The sequence below is a fragment of the Amblyomma americanum genome, chromosome 3 (genome assembly GCF_052857255.1).
Source record: "Amblyomma americanum isolate KBUSLIRL-KWMA chromosome 3, ASM5285725v1, whole genome shotgun sequence".
Lineage (NCBI taxonomy): Eukaryota > Metazoa > Arthropoda > Arachnida > Ixodida > Ixodidae > Amblyomma > Amblyomma americanum.
In genome coordinates, this window is record NC_135499.1 from 53,601,075 (window position 1) to 53,614,053 (window position 12,979).

Sequence of the window (12,979 nt, forward strand, 5' to 3'; positions counted from 1 at the left end):
GCCGGACGCGCGACCCCATTGGTCGAGCGCGGAAACCACCTTCTAGAACAATCTAGGTCATTCGCGGCACGCTGAGTCATCGGCGCCGGAGCGTAGGGGGGAGGGTATCACTTTGGCGCGCACGAGGTTACCCCTTTCCGTCGACAACAAGCAAAAACTCCAACATTCCAGAAAAATCGACGCCGCGCGCGGCCATGCCTCCCGCGGCGCCGCGCCGGCGAGCTGAGTGGAAAGTTCCCCCGCTGTTTTTTTTGTTTTATTTTACCGCGCGCGGGCGCGATTGCTTACGCGCAGCGCCGGGTTTTTCGAAGATGCGCCGAATTTTGTGACAGCGGCGTCTCTCAGTCCGGCAGCTGAGCGTCAAAAACGGAAGTATAACAGCTCTCGCTGTAATAATTATAATTGGTTTTTGGGGAAAGGAAATGGCGCAGTATCTGTCTCATATATCGACGGACACTTGAACCGCGCCGTAAGGGAAGGAATAAAGGAGGGAGTGAAAGAAAGTAAGCAAGAGGTGCCGTAGTGGAGGCCTCCGGAATAATTTCGACCACCTGGGGATCTTAATTATTCCGGGGCCCTCCATTACGGCACCTCTTTCTTCCTCGCTGTAAAAAGAGGAATTAGACTGTCCTCTGAGCAGGTATAGGCAGCTCTGGTGCACCAGAGAGAACGGCCAGAGAATTGGGCGTGCGGCGCCGACGTCCCTCCATGCCCTCGCCAGCGGTCTCCAGTGGACGGTACCGAAGCTTCGAGGCATAGCCATGGGTGTGGCGGAACGCTTTTTACTCCGTCTTTAGAACGCCGCAGACTAGTTTCGCAACTTCGTAGAGGATGACAAGCACGCAGAAGGTCAATGTTTGGGAAGGAAGCACCCGTGAGTGTTCCAGAAAATATTCGCAGGGACTGCACAGTGACCAGAGTAATCCGCAGGACTGTGATGGTACCGATTAGAATGGGTGCCATGCAACGTGCGAGATAATCTCCTCTTGACAGCGCAAGGTATTCATAAGTGTTCTTTGGAAAGAGTTGCACATTGTAAAAAGTTTTCGTAATATTACGGGAGAATCGTTCATAATTAGGTTACGGCATGTGTCGTGAAGCGGATAACTGACGATTCTTCCGGATTTGGTCTATATTTTTTCGGTACCTTGCATACGAGGCATTGACCTATCAAAGTTGGTCCGGGCGATGTATTTAGTACGCGGCCCTTATGGGTACTTGAGAGCGCAAGAACATGAGCGCCGCCATATTTGGTAGGTTACGTTCTAACTGGAGACTCAGATCAGTCTTTTTCAACTGGTGAGACCGGTTGGTATGACCAGTTGCATCCAATTGGTCCAAACAACTACACCCAATGTATCCGTTTGAACATTTGCATATTGGACGAACAAGACACAGCTAATATGATTCTTTAAATGAGTGTGTTCAGTAGCTTAACATATTAAACTGCATTCATCATTTGTGCTGTCAGTGCGGTCGAAATCCAATGAAATTCTAGAGATAAACAGTCGAGCGTCACTAACCCCATCACGAGAGACACAAATTGGGTAAAAGTGGCAGTAACCCGTACGAATAACGTACTGTCATTATAGGGATTACGGAACACAATAATGTTGTTACTGTATTAACATAGTTCCCTGTATACCTGTCTCAGTGCAGCGTTGTCCTCTGATGAAGCCAGGCAATAAAGAAAAAAATTACTAAACGTCTTCTTTAAAAATATAAATGCTGAGGGAATACATATTTTTATGACATTCCTCCGTATTGCATGCATTGTACGTACCTTACATTGTTCGTACGCCTCTCGTATTGCAGACTGAGTCATTTTTTGTTGTTTATGAACGCAATTTTTTTGCACAGCGTAAGATTGCACCATAAAAATCAACATATCTGCGGATTCCCACTTTGGAAGCTTGTAGTTCTTATTTATTGTCAAAAACGCAACTCACTGGTTTTCTATGGTAATCTTTACTCACAGCCAGCGCTGGACAAACTTTAAAAGCAAGATTTTGCAACTCGTCGAAAGATTAGACCCTTCCCATGAATGTTTTTGCAGCAGTATCTTACAATATCCACAGCTTCCTCACAACTATTGCCACAAAGGCATTCCTTTCACGCTCCCGTTGCGCAGAAAATCCGGCGTCGTCTAAGCATAAAATATAAACACCCGTCTAAAAAGCAAAACCAAACAAACCTTTCGTGAATTTTTAAAAGCTGTTTTTCAAACGCTGTTAGCTGGATTAATTTTTTCTTTACATTTAGGTTTAGGCGTTGGGTGGCCCTGCGATCGCAGGTTCTCAAAGGCCGCGCCTTTGGGTTCCAAAGGTCTCGGATGGGCGCCTTCAGCTCCAAGGTTATTAGCGGCGAAGGCGCAACGTTTGTGCCGTGTTGCTGCAGTGCACGTTTGGACATAAGGGCCTGATTCTCAAAGGCCTTTGTGGTGCCCGTTTGGCAGAGGCATTACTTATTCTTAAGGTAAACTGCAGGTTTCTAAATTACTCGAGGACAACAGTCGCGTTCAGCACTGTGGGTAACCCAGATCAAGTAGTATCTACAAATACAGACAGGAAAGCGAAACAATGAAGACAAAAATAATGGCGAGTTTAGTTATATAAGCTGCCCGCCGATATTCCTCAAGAGGAAATGTGACCGGCAGAAAGGCGTGGTTATCTCTTTAAGTTAAAACAATGCAATAATTTTATTCAAGTTTAACCGAAATGCTTAAATAATTAAGCGCAACGCAATGAGCTTACATTTCTTATGCATCAAATACTGTCACCGTTTATGTATTTGATGATGTAGAAGTTGCCTCGATTTCGGCGACGATACCATGCGCAGGGAAGCCTTTTCAAAAATGCGTAATGCGGAAAAGGGAACTGTGAGAGCGAGATTTCAATCGCGTATTTCTGACGTCCATTATTCCAAACAACATTCTTGCAGCCGCTAATTAATTTATAATTGAATTTTTTTCTAGTGGTGTTGCAGTTTCAACTGGCGAACAGTGATTGTGATGTCAAAGTGTGCTTATGGTTCACGTGAGGCATTAAAAACCTGCGATATAATCGCTGCTTCCCCATTTTAATTCACTACAGTGCTAAAGCAAGCTTGCTTCAAGAGAAGGAATAACAACGAAAGTAGATGGAGCAATTACATTGCAGTTTTCATGTCTCACGTCATCTATAAGCGCACGTTGTCGTCACAGTCATCATTCGGCATGTTGAAACTGAAACAGCCTGACAGAATTTGAATATAAATTATTTAGCGGTTGTAGGCGAATACCGGGCGGCGATTCATGCATAGTGTGATTAACCAGTTTCTTAAAATGGCCCTGGGTCCACACTGGGCATGAGGAGATTGATGCACAGACTCCAAAATGATTTTGAAGTGATTTAATTAAAGCATCTGGCTCGATGCCGCTTACGGGACAGAAGCTGGGCTCGTCGTCGCCGGGGCTGAGTCAGCGTGGTGTGGCACGGGCTCGATGAATGGCTGGTTGTCAGCAGCGGCCGGGCTGGGAGTTCCTCGTGGCTGTGCTGCCCTCGTTCTCGGCTGGTCGTTGGATGAGCTGCCAGGCGTGGAGGCGCATTGGCGAAGGTCGAACGTTAGCGACGGCTAGACCCCGGGCTCAGGTCAATGCGCAGCCCCAGTCTTCTGCCTCGCTCCGTCTCCGGCCCTCTCGTCCACTCGCCCCGATCGCTCCCCCCTTCCTCCCGTCGGCTTCCGCTTTTAAAGCCTTTGCTTCTTTCTTCAGCCGTGGCCGCGCCTTTGTCCACTCCCCCGTGGCTCTCGAGGGGTGCATAATGACGGGGACACTCAAGCGTCGTTCGACAGGGCCGTCGACGGTTACCATATATGGTCATGTTTCTCCGCCACAACCAAATATGGTCATGTCTCTCCGCTGCGACCCGACGCCAGGACGGCACGGCCAACCGTCTCCAGGAAAAGTCACTGACCGGCTCGCCGTGGCACCGGTGCATGTGCACGAATCGTCACATCCGCTCCTTCTTAAAAGGAATGTTCACTGAACATTAGGAATTCGTCATACACACACACGCGCACACACACACGCCGCGCTGTTCGGGCCAGTATCCCGCACAATTCGCTCCTTTCTTCCCCACGAGCACCGAGCCAGAGCGGAGTTTCAGAACAATTCTTCACCGTAGATACCACTCGAGTGCACAATATAAGACCATAATTAACAGTATGTACAACATCTCAAACAAGAGAACGAACAAAAAATGAAACTAAACGAAGCGCACTTGTAATGTACAAAACAAGGAAATGTAGTCTTAGCGAGGTACCTCCCTGTCCACTACTCGGTTACGGAGGTAGTACCTAGCGGCTGGAATACGTCTGCCAGATTGGAATGCCTCCTCCTCGAGAAGGGCGCCTCCGAGCTGCGACTGCATGAAGTGTTCCAGTTCATCACATGGACTGAAATTTTTGTGCCGGCCGCTCTGACCGCTTTTCTGCAATGCAGGGTTATTTACAATGGCGGGCTCCGTGCGAAGGTTATTTATTTATTTATTTAAATACCCTAAAGGCCCAAGTGGGCATTACATAGGGGGGGAGGGCATGAAAACAACACAATACAGATTATACAGGCAGCCGTTTCAGAAAGAGGCGAGCATGTTGGTGCTTGCTTTAACCGGTTAGCATGGACCACAGCGGTTGAGGCCCCTGCGATATCCCGAGTCCGAAAATTAACCGGCGATAGCTGCTCTACTATGCGGTAAGGTCCTTTCCATTTGGGCGTTAACTTACGGGCAAGCCCAGCCTTGACCTGCACACACTCAAGGTATACGCGGTCTCCCACCCTGAAAGGAACCGCCCCAGCCCTAGTGTCAAACCGCCTTTTTCTTTTGTCGGCTGCTTCCCGTAATGCTTCGGCTGTTACGTCATGGGCCACTTGCAATCGAGACGTCAGTTCGGCTCGATAATCATCTAGTGACCCGTATGGCACCCGTCTCTGTCCATCAACCACCGCATTCGGTGTGTCTGGGTCGCGACCGTACAAGAGGTAGAAAGGGGAGTCACCGGAGCTCTCGTGCACCGCCGTGTTGTAAGAAAAAACAGCAAACGGTATCTAGAGGTCCCAATCCTGTTGGTCTCGCGAAACATAATGGGATAACAGTTTGCTTGCTGTTTGATTAAGCCTCTCCACAGCACCGTTACAAGCCGGGTGGTAAGGGGTGGTCTGTCTTTTGTCAATTCCCAGAAGGTTATACACATCTTTCATCAACCTCGACACAAAGTTTGACCCTTGATCCGTTAACAACTGCCGCGGAACGCCGTGCCGCAGAACCACTGTTTCTACAAAGGCACGTGCCACAGTTTCTGCTTTTTGGTCGGGCAGTGCTGTTATCTCAGCATACTTCGTTAGGTGGTCAACGCACACCAGTACATATTTGTTTCCTGTTGTCGTAGTCGGAAGTGGGCCTAGGATATCCATGCCAACCCTCTCAAAAGGCGTCGAGACTTCCTCGAATTCCTGAAGGGGGGCCGGCCTGCGGTTTTTCGGAGTTTTTCTTTCCAGGCAAGAACGGCAGTTAGCGCAGTACTCTTTAACATCTGAACGCATGCCCTGCCAATAGTAGTAGCGCTCCAACCTCCTTTGCGTCTTCATTACTCCAAAATGGCCCGCGTATGGGGCATCGTGAAAAACCCTCAAGACGTGCGGCACCATTGACTTTGGTACCACCACTCTTTCCCACACCTGGCTAGCCTTCCTTCCTGACCGCGTAGGCCGGGTGCGCTTTCGTAGGGTTCCTTCGTTGTCAACAAAGTAACAATTGTCGGGATCCCGGGCGATCCCCCCAGAAATGGCATGAAATGTTTTCGCTAGCCCTTTGTCCTTTCGCTGCTCGGTGCGGAGGTCGTTTGTATCTATGGCCGGGCAAAACTCATTCACGGTGCGTACCAGGTTAGCTCGACTTAATGCACCCGCGTTAGTGTGAACCTTGCCTGGCTTGTGTTCAATCTCGAAATCGTATTCCTGAAGTTGCAGATTCCAGCGCGCGAGGCGCGAGCTCGGATCCTTCACGTTTAGAAGCCAGGGGTTGGCAGTCGGTCACTAGCCTGAATCTGTGGCCATAGAGGTAGCACCGAAAGTGCCGCACGGCCCAAACCACTGCAAGACACTCCCGCTCAGTGGCACTGTACCGCTGCTCGACTGGACTGAATTGCCGGCTCGCGAACGCGATAGGGTGCTCCTTGCCGTCAAAATTCTGAGACAGCACTGCACCCGCTGCAAACTTCGAGGCGTCAGTCGCTACAATGAAAGGCTGGCTGAAGTTTGGATATCCTAGCAAGGGAGCGGTTATTAATTTTTCCTTTAGTTCTTCGAACGCCACCTCTGCCTCCTCCGACCATACGAACTCTATGTTTTTTGCTGTTAGTGCAGTCAGCGGCTTTGCGATTCGGGCAAAATCTCGCACATGCCTTCGGTAGTATCCGACTAAGCCAAGAAACTCGCGAACGCCTCGAACTCCAGTTGGTCTAGGGAAGTCGCGGACGCTACTTAACTTTCCCGCTTCAGGTTCTACGCCGTCCGCGGAAACGATATGTCCAAGGTATTTGACCTGCCGCTGTAGAAGTTGGCACTTTGAAGGTTTCAATTTTAAGCCAGCAGCTCGCAATCTGACCAGCACTTCCTCAATGGCCTCCAAGTGTTCGGCAAAGGTGCTGCTGTAAATTATTATATCGTCCATGTAGACGAAGCACCTCTTTCCCAGCAAACCGGCCAAGATTACGTCCGCAGATCTACGCCAGACTGCAGGGCTGTTAACAAGTGCCATCGGCATGCGTCTCCACTGAAAGCGGCCAGACGGGGTGTTAAATGCGGTTTTGTCGACATCGTTTGGATCCATTTCGATCTGCCAGAACCCCGATGCGAGGTCGACAACTGTAAAATACTTGGCTGACCCAAGCTGCGCGAGGGATTCCTGCACCTGTGGCAGCGGGTAGGGATCTATCCTTGTAATGGAATTCAATCGCCGGTAGTCTATTACCAGTCGAAATGAACCATCGGATTTCTCAACTAGAAGTGCCGGTGCCCCCCACGGCGACTTGGAATGCTCAACAATGCCTTTGTCGATTAGCTCTTGGACCTGCCTATCCATTTCCTCTCTTTGTGAGTAGGGGATTCTATAGGCCCGTTGGTACACTGGTGGCGAGTCGCCAGTCGTAATGCGGTGTTTAATCACTCCGCACTTTCCCAGGTCTAGCTTCGATGCAGCGAACACATCCGAGTAGCGCCGTAGGAGACCCTCAACTCTTCCTCGCTCTTTGCAGTCAATGTGAGAGAGGTCAAACTGCAGGTTCGCTTCTTTTCCTTTCCTTTCATTGACGAGGCCCGTAGTGCAAATCGGGGTACCCTGCTCATCTACCTCAGCCGTGGAGAATGTAGCTATGTTTTTGTTTTTCGGCAGGTGAAGCTCTTGTTGCGAGTAGTTACATAAGCGGACGGGAACCCTTTTCTTTGAGTCAACCGTGACCAAACAGCCCGCCACACTCAGTCCTATTGCGAGCCCCTCTATAGGTTCAACGACTCCTATGTGTCCCTCATCAATCTGAGCTGACATCGCTCCCACACAGATTATCTCTGACCGAGGCGGCACCACTGTTTCTCTCGTTGTCCTAACACTAACGCCCGCGTGTGTAAGCGAGCCCTGTTTCGCGCTCTGTTCCCCATAGTCCACTCGTGCAACGTACTCGGCCTCTCGATTTGCTAATGGGACCAAAGCCCCGCGACAGGAAAGGCAGTTCTGGCTTAATATGAGATCGATGCCATGCTGCCGTAACAGGTCCTGACCTACGAGGCCCGATATACCATCCGGCAACGACACAGCATCGGAACAAATGTAGCTGGGATGGTCAAAACTTTCGTTCCCGATTGTGAAGCGCAAAAGGTACAGTCCTCCCATGCCGAGGTCAGCTCCTGTGATGCCCACGAATCTTACTTTCGGAGATTCTCGGGCCTCATGCACCTGCCTGTCTCCCTTTCTTGTCAGCAGATCAAAAAACTTTTGCTTAAGGAGCGTTATCCGGGAGCCAGTGTCAACCAACAGATTGCAAGTGACCCCGTTTACCACGAATTTGGCAATCGGGCAGGATTCTCCAAAAACGCTTACAATAGCACAGCTATTACTGCTCTCCCCCCCAACCGGCTCGGCTGCGGGGGACTCTACGCGTTTTTTGGCACAATATATCTTTGTTCCATCCCCGTGTTGGTCGGCGCGCGCTGCTGCCCATTTGGCGTACCAGATTCGCGGTTTAGCTCGGGACAGTATCTGGCAACGTGTCCGTACCCTCTGCAAGCATAACAGCGAACCTGCCTCCTTTCACGGTTCCGGAAATTGCCCCTGTTATTTAACTGTAGGCCTTCCGCGAGGAGCGCCTCCAGCCGGTCTAGCCTATCGGTCAACTGAGTAACATTCGCGTCGGCGCTTGCACTTTTTGGCTCTGTTACAAGCCGCACCTTCTCCTCACTGGAGACAAGCAACTCATTACGCTCCTCGTCTACAGCTGCCTCTACCGCTCCTTCAAAAGTAGACGGCGCCTTAGACAGAACAAACCTGCGCACCGGATCCCTCAAGCCAGTGATGAACTGGGACGTCATCTGCTCCAGAAGCAGCTCTCTGGCGTGCTTTTGCTTCGAACTATCAGGCCCCGGTTCTCGCGCTAGGGTTTCGTTCCCAAGGAAGCGAAGGCGGGAGGCAAACGCGCGTGCATCTTCCCCCGGCTTCTGCCGAGCGTCGAGGAACCGCCTGAGCTTTACGCTAGAAGGTTCCCTGTCAAAATATTTAAACGCTAGCTTTTTAAATTCAGCCAACGTGCCCGCCTTCCTGACTCCCTCATCTCTCCAGGCAAAATCATGTGCTGCCCCTGACAAGCGACATTTCGCCATTCCCAGCTGTTGTGCATCCGTTAACCCGCCCATTTTGCACACCTGCTCCAACATGTCAAAAAATTCAACAATAGACGGCCCCTGACCGTCGCCAGTGAATCTCTCCACCATGTTTGCTAATGCAAGTACGCTTGCCCCAAAGGGCTATGCACTCGAGTGGGCTTCTTCCATATTAGACCAAATATAGTCAGTGCCTCAAGCTCCTCTCGCCGGGGGTGCAGTCCAGCTTTTGCCCAATGATTTAAGTGTGGACCCCACTTCTGACACCAATGTGATGAACCAGTTTCTTAAAATGGCCCTGGGTCCACACTGGGCATGAGGAGATTGATGCACAGACTCCAAAATGATTTTGAAGTGATTTAATTAAAGCATCTGGCTCGATGCCGCTTACGGGACAGAAGCTGGGCTCGTCGTCGCCGGGGCTGAGTCAGCGTGGTGTGGCACGGGCTCGATGAATGGCTGGTTGTCAGCAGCGGCCGGGCTGGGAGTTCCTCGTGGCTGTGCTGCCCTCGTTCTCGGCTGGTCGTTGGATGAGCTGCCAGGCGTGGAGGCGCGTTGGCGAAGGTCGAACGTTAGCGACGGCTAGACCCCGGGCTCAGGTCAATGCGCAGCCCCAGTCTTCTGCCTCGCTCCGTCTCCGGCCCTCTCGTCCACTCGCCCCGATCGCTCCCCCCTTCCTCCCGTCGGCTTCCGCTTTTAAAGCCTTTGCTTCTTTCTTCAGCCGTGGCCGCGCCTTTGTCCACTCCCCCGTGGCTCTCGAGGGGTGCATAATGACGGGGACACTCAAGCGTCGTTCGACAGGGCCGTCGACGGTTACCATATATGGTCATGTTTCTCCGCCACAACCAAATATGGTCATGTCTCTCCGCTGCGACCCGTCGCCAGGACGGCGCGGCAAACAGTCTCTAGGAAAAGTCACTGACCGGCTCGCCGTGGCACCGGTGCACGTGCACGAATCGTCACAATAGTAATGTCTTCCGCATCAGTGTTAAGAGGAAAACATGCCACCTAATTAAATATCTACTGCTTTTCTACAAAAGGGGTATAGAAACCCCTAACTTTTGGGTACGTTTTCAATTTTGCAATGATGTGTAAGGCATTATTATACATCGATTACCACGAAAACTGAGCTCACCTTCAATGCTGACGGCCTTACGTTATGCAATATAACTTTGCCCCTAAGACATATAAAAATTGATTAGTTCATATAAGTAATCATGTGACAGTGGGCTGCGCGTCTGCGGAGGGCCGACATCTTCCCTATGTGGGACCCCGGAGGCACTCGAACAAGAGACTGTGTGGCGCCAAAAATCGTCGGGTGTGGGGGCAAGGGCCCATTATGGATCTGAAGGGTGACAGCCATCTTTATTCCCGCGCCAACAAGCATTCCCCGCGAGAGAGACTGCGGCGCCGTCCGGAGGAGAAATCCCCAAGCTGGCGGGAAAATGCGGGGGAAGACGGGGAATAATAATAATAATTGGTTTTTGGTGGAAAGGAAATGGCGCAGTATCTGTCTCATATATCGTTGGACACCTGAACCGCGCCGTAAAGGAAGGGATAAAGGGGGGAGTGAAAGAAGAAAGGAAGAAGAGGTGCCGTAGTGGAGGGCTCCGGAATAATTTCGACCACCTGGGGATCTTTAACGTGCACTGACATCGCACAGCACACGGGCGCCTTAGCGTTTTTCCTCCATAAAAACGCATCCGCCGCGGTCGGGTTCGAACCCGGGAACTCCGGATCAGTAGTCGAGCGCCCTAACCACTGAGCCACCGCGGCGGGGCAAGGGGAATGCCGCAGGTGGCGGCGCTGAGAGGAGTGCGAGGGAGACGCTCCTGCCTGGAAAGAAGGATCGCCCGGATGGACGGGGGAAAACGAGGAAAACTGGTCGGTGGGGTGACGAGCAAGGCCCGAGGCGACACCGCTGCGAGTCGCTCCTCCGGCGCCCAGGCCATCGGGGGGAGAAAGACGAGCCTGAGCGAACGAACAAGGCCCACTCCGCAGTCCCTCCGTTCCTGCCGACGAAGACTCCCGTGCAAACACAGCGACATGCCATGCCCTGCCGGACCCGACTACGTCGGGGAAGGCGGAGAATTGCGAAGTCAACGGCCCATTCGCACCTCCGAACAACTCTCCTTTATTCTTAGTCCGCGATGGGTATATATAAAGATGTCAGCACCCCAGCCTTTGCATCATGTACTTGTTAACACGTATTTCTTGAATATATCAGTTTTGTTCCAACTAAGTCTAGCGGTGTCTTTGCCTCTCCGTCCCGTATGGACCCGCGCAGTATGTGGGGTGGCCACAATCGTTCAATTACTGTACTCTATTAATGTCCGCCTTGCTGTAGCGTCCTCCAGCACAAACGGCATTGACGTATATCCAGAAGTTTTTGAAATCAAAATCTGCAAGCAGTGAAACATAACCAGGTTTATTCCATATCTCCATTAAAAATGTATCTCTAAACGAGCCGATTCTCCTGCCTTGCTCCGTTGAATCCAGTCTACCTCATCCTCGATCGGCCCTCTCGCCCGTAACCGGATGAAAATATTTTCATTTCAGAATTAACAGGTCTCACTCTACTAAACAAATCACAGAACTAGCGCTCACATTTTTGTCTGTGATTATCTTTGTTTAGTTAACGGAAGTGATTTCAGAACCAACTACTTATTTGTGGCGGAAGAACAATAGATTTCAATCAGTGTTTATTGCCAGGAAAAAATACACGATACCAACCAGCCCATAAAAGCATTGATGCTCGCGAGCGTGGCTGGGCTGTAGGGCATTGCTGAACTAGTGCAAAGCCGTGCACAAAATACAGATTTCCCGCCCTAAGCATTCAGAACAAAGAAAAGCACGTAAACCGCGAACCAAAACATTAAGCCATACTGCATCAGATTAAACGTTTAACCAATAACAATGAAACCAAGTAATAGATCAAAAAGGATTCATTCAGAAATTAGTAAAAATATAAAGCCCACAGAAAAATAGCAGTAATTACAGAAAAAAAATAAAGGGTAAAAACATTAAGCATCGGCGCACAATATCATCTCTCGCAGTACAAAGAGCTTTGCGAGAAAGGAAATTGTTAACCAGTGTCCTGTAGCGTTAACTTTCCTGAGTAAATTTAGTTTGCGTGGTCACTTCAGTCTACGTCTTGTTTTCGGCGCTGTGGTATACGATGAACCCAAGACAGCACGGCCAGATGCCGGCTTTATTGTGTCACCCTGACTGAATTATCCATTCGTCAGGCCTTTGCGCACCGCGGTTAACGCGAGGGCGCGTTCAATGGCCGTGGCGCCGGCGGCTAAATCGGCGGCCTGCTGGGCGGTGAGCGTCACACGCCACTGGCCATCTGCCTGCGGGCGCGCCAGCACCGCCGACAGCCGCTGGGTCTCCACACCGAGGCGGCTGCAAGCGTAGTTAACTTCGCGGAACTGCGCCGCGCTGGCCAGTTGCTCCGGTGTCCTGTCCTCCACTTCGACGATGGTGGCGGTCGCGGTGAAGTGCTGCCGGAGGCTCTCCAGCTTGCTTTCCAACTGGTACAAGGTGGCCGCCACGCTGGGATGCGCCGCTGCTTTCCCGTCTTGAATACTGGCCGCCAAGGAGGTCTCCCCGGAGGTCAGGAGGCTTCCCGGGCAGCTTTCGCACGTGGACACCTGGTGATTCCGAAGGAAAAAAAAAAGGTTTCAAGCGGCTTTCGCGCAACGTTAAACTAGTTTCAGCGTCGTCTGTAAGTGCAAGGGAGGGTGTGGAAGATTATGTTGCAAGCGAATGCGTCGGACGGTTCAGTCACGCGTGGCCCGTTAATATATGACCAATGGTTCGCGCTAGTGATGGCAATTGGTCATGCGACTTCGGTATGTAATGACTTCATTCCATGACAAGACACGCGAGATCTCGAGGAAGGGGAGTGCCGCTAGAACTGCTAACGCCGCAAAGAAACGATCCACGACGCGAATGCACGCTCAATGCCCCGAGCAAATGATGCGCGCCGCGCAAGACGCCGCCCAGCATTACTGCCTGCTCAAGTTCACGTACGAGCCCTGACAACGGTGAGAAAGCAACCTACTA

At 51.1% G+C, this 12,979-nt stretch overlaps 1 protein-coding gene across 1 annotated transcript in view; it reads right to left on the bottom strand.

The window, feature by feature from the left end:
* Positions 1 to 11,593: 11,593 nt before the first annotated feature.
* Positions 11,594 to 12,979, bottom strand: part of LOC144124602 (uncharacterized) — a 33,823-nt gene continuing 32,437 nt past the window's right edge. Inside the window, exon 3 of the mRNA XM_077657385.1 lies at positions 11,594 to 12,564. Within this exon, the coding sequence (XP_077513511.1) occupies positions 12,142 to 12,564 (423 nt within the window). The 3' untranslated portion in view covers positions 11,594 to 12,141. The remainder of the gene's footprint in view (positions 12,565 to 12,979) is intronic.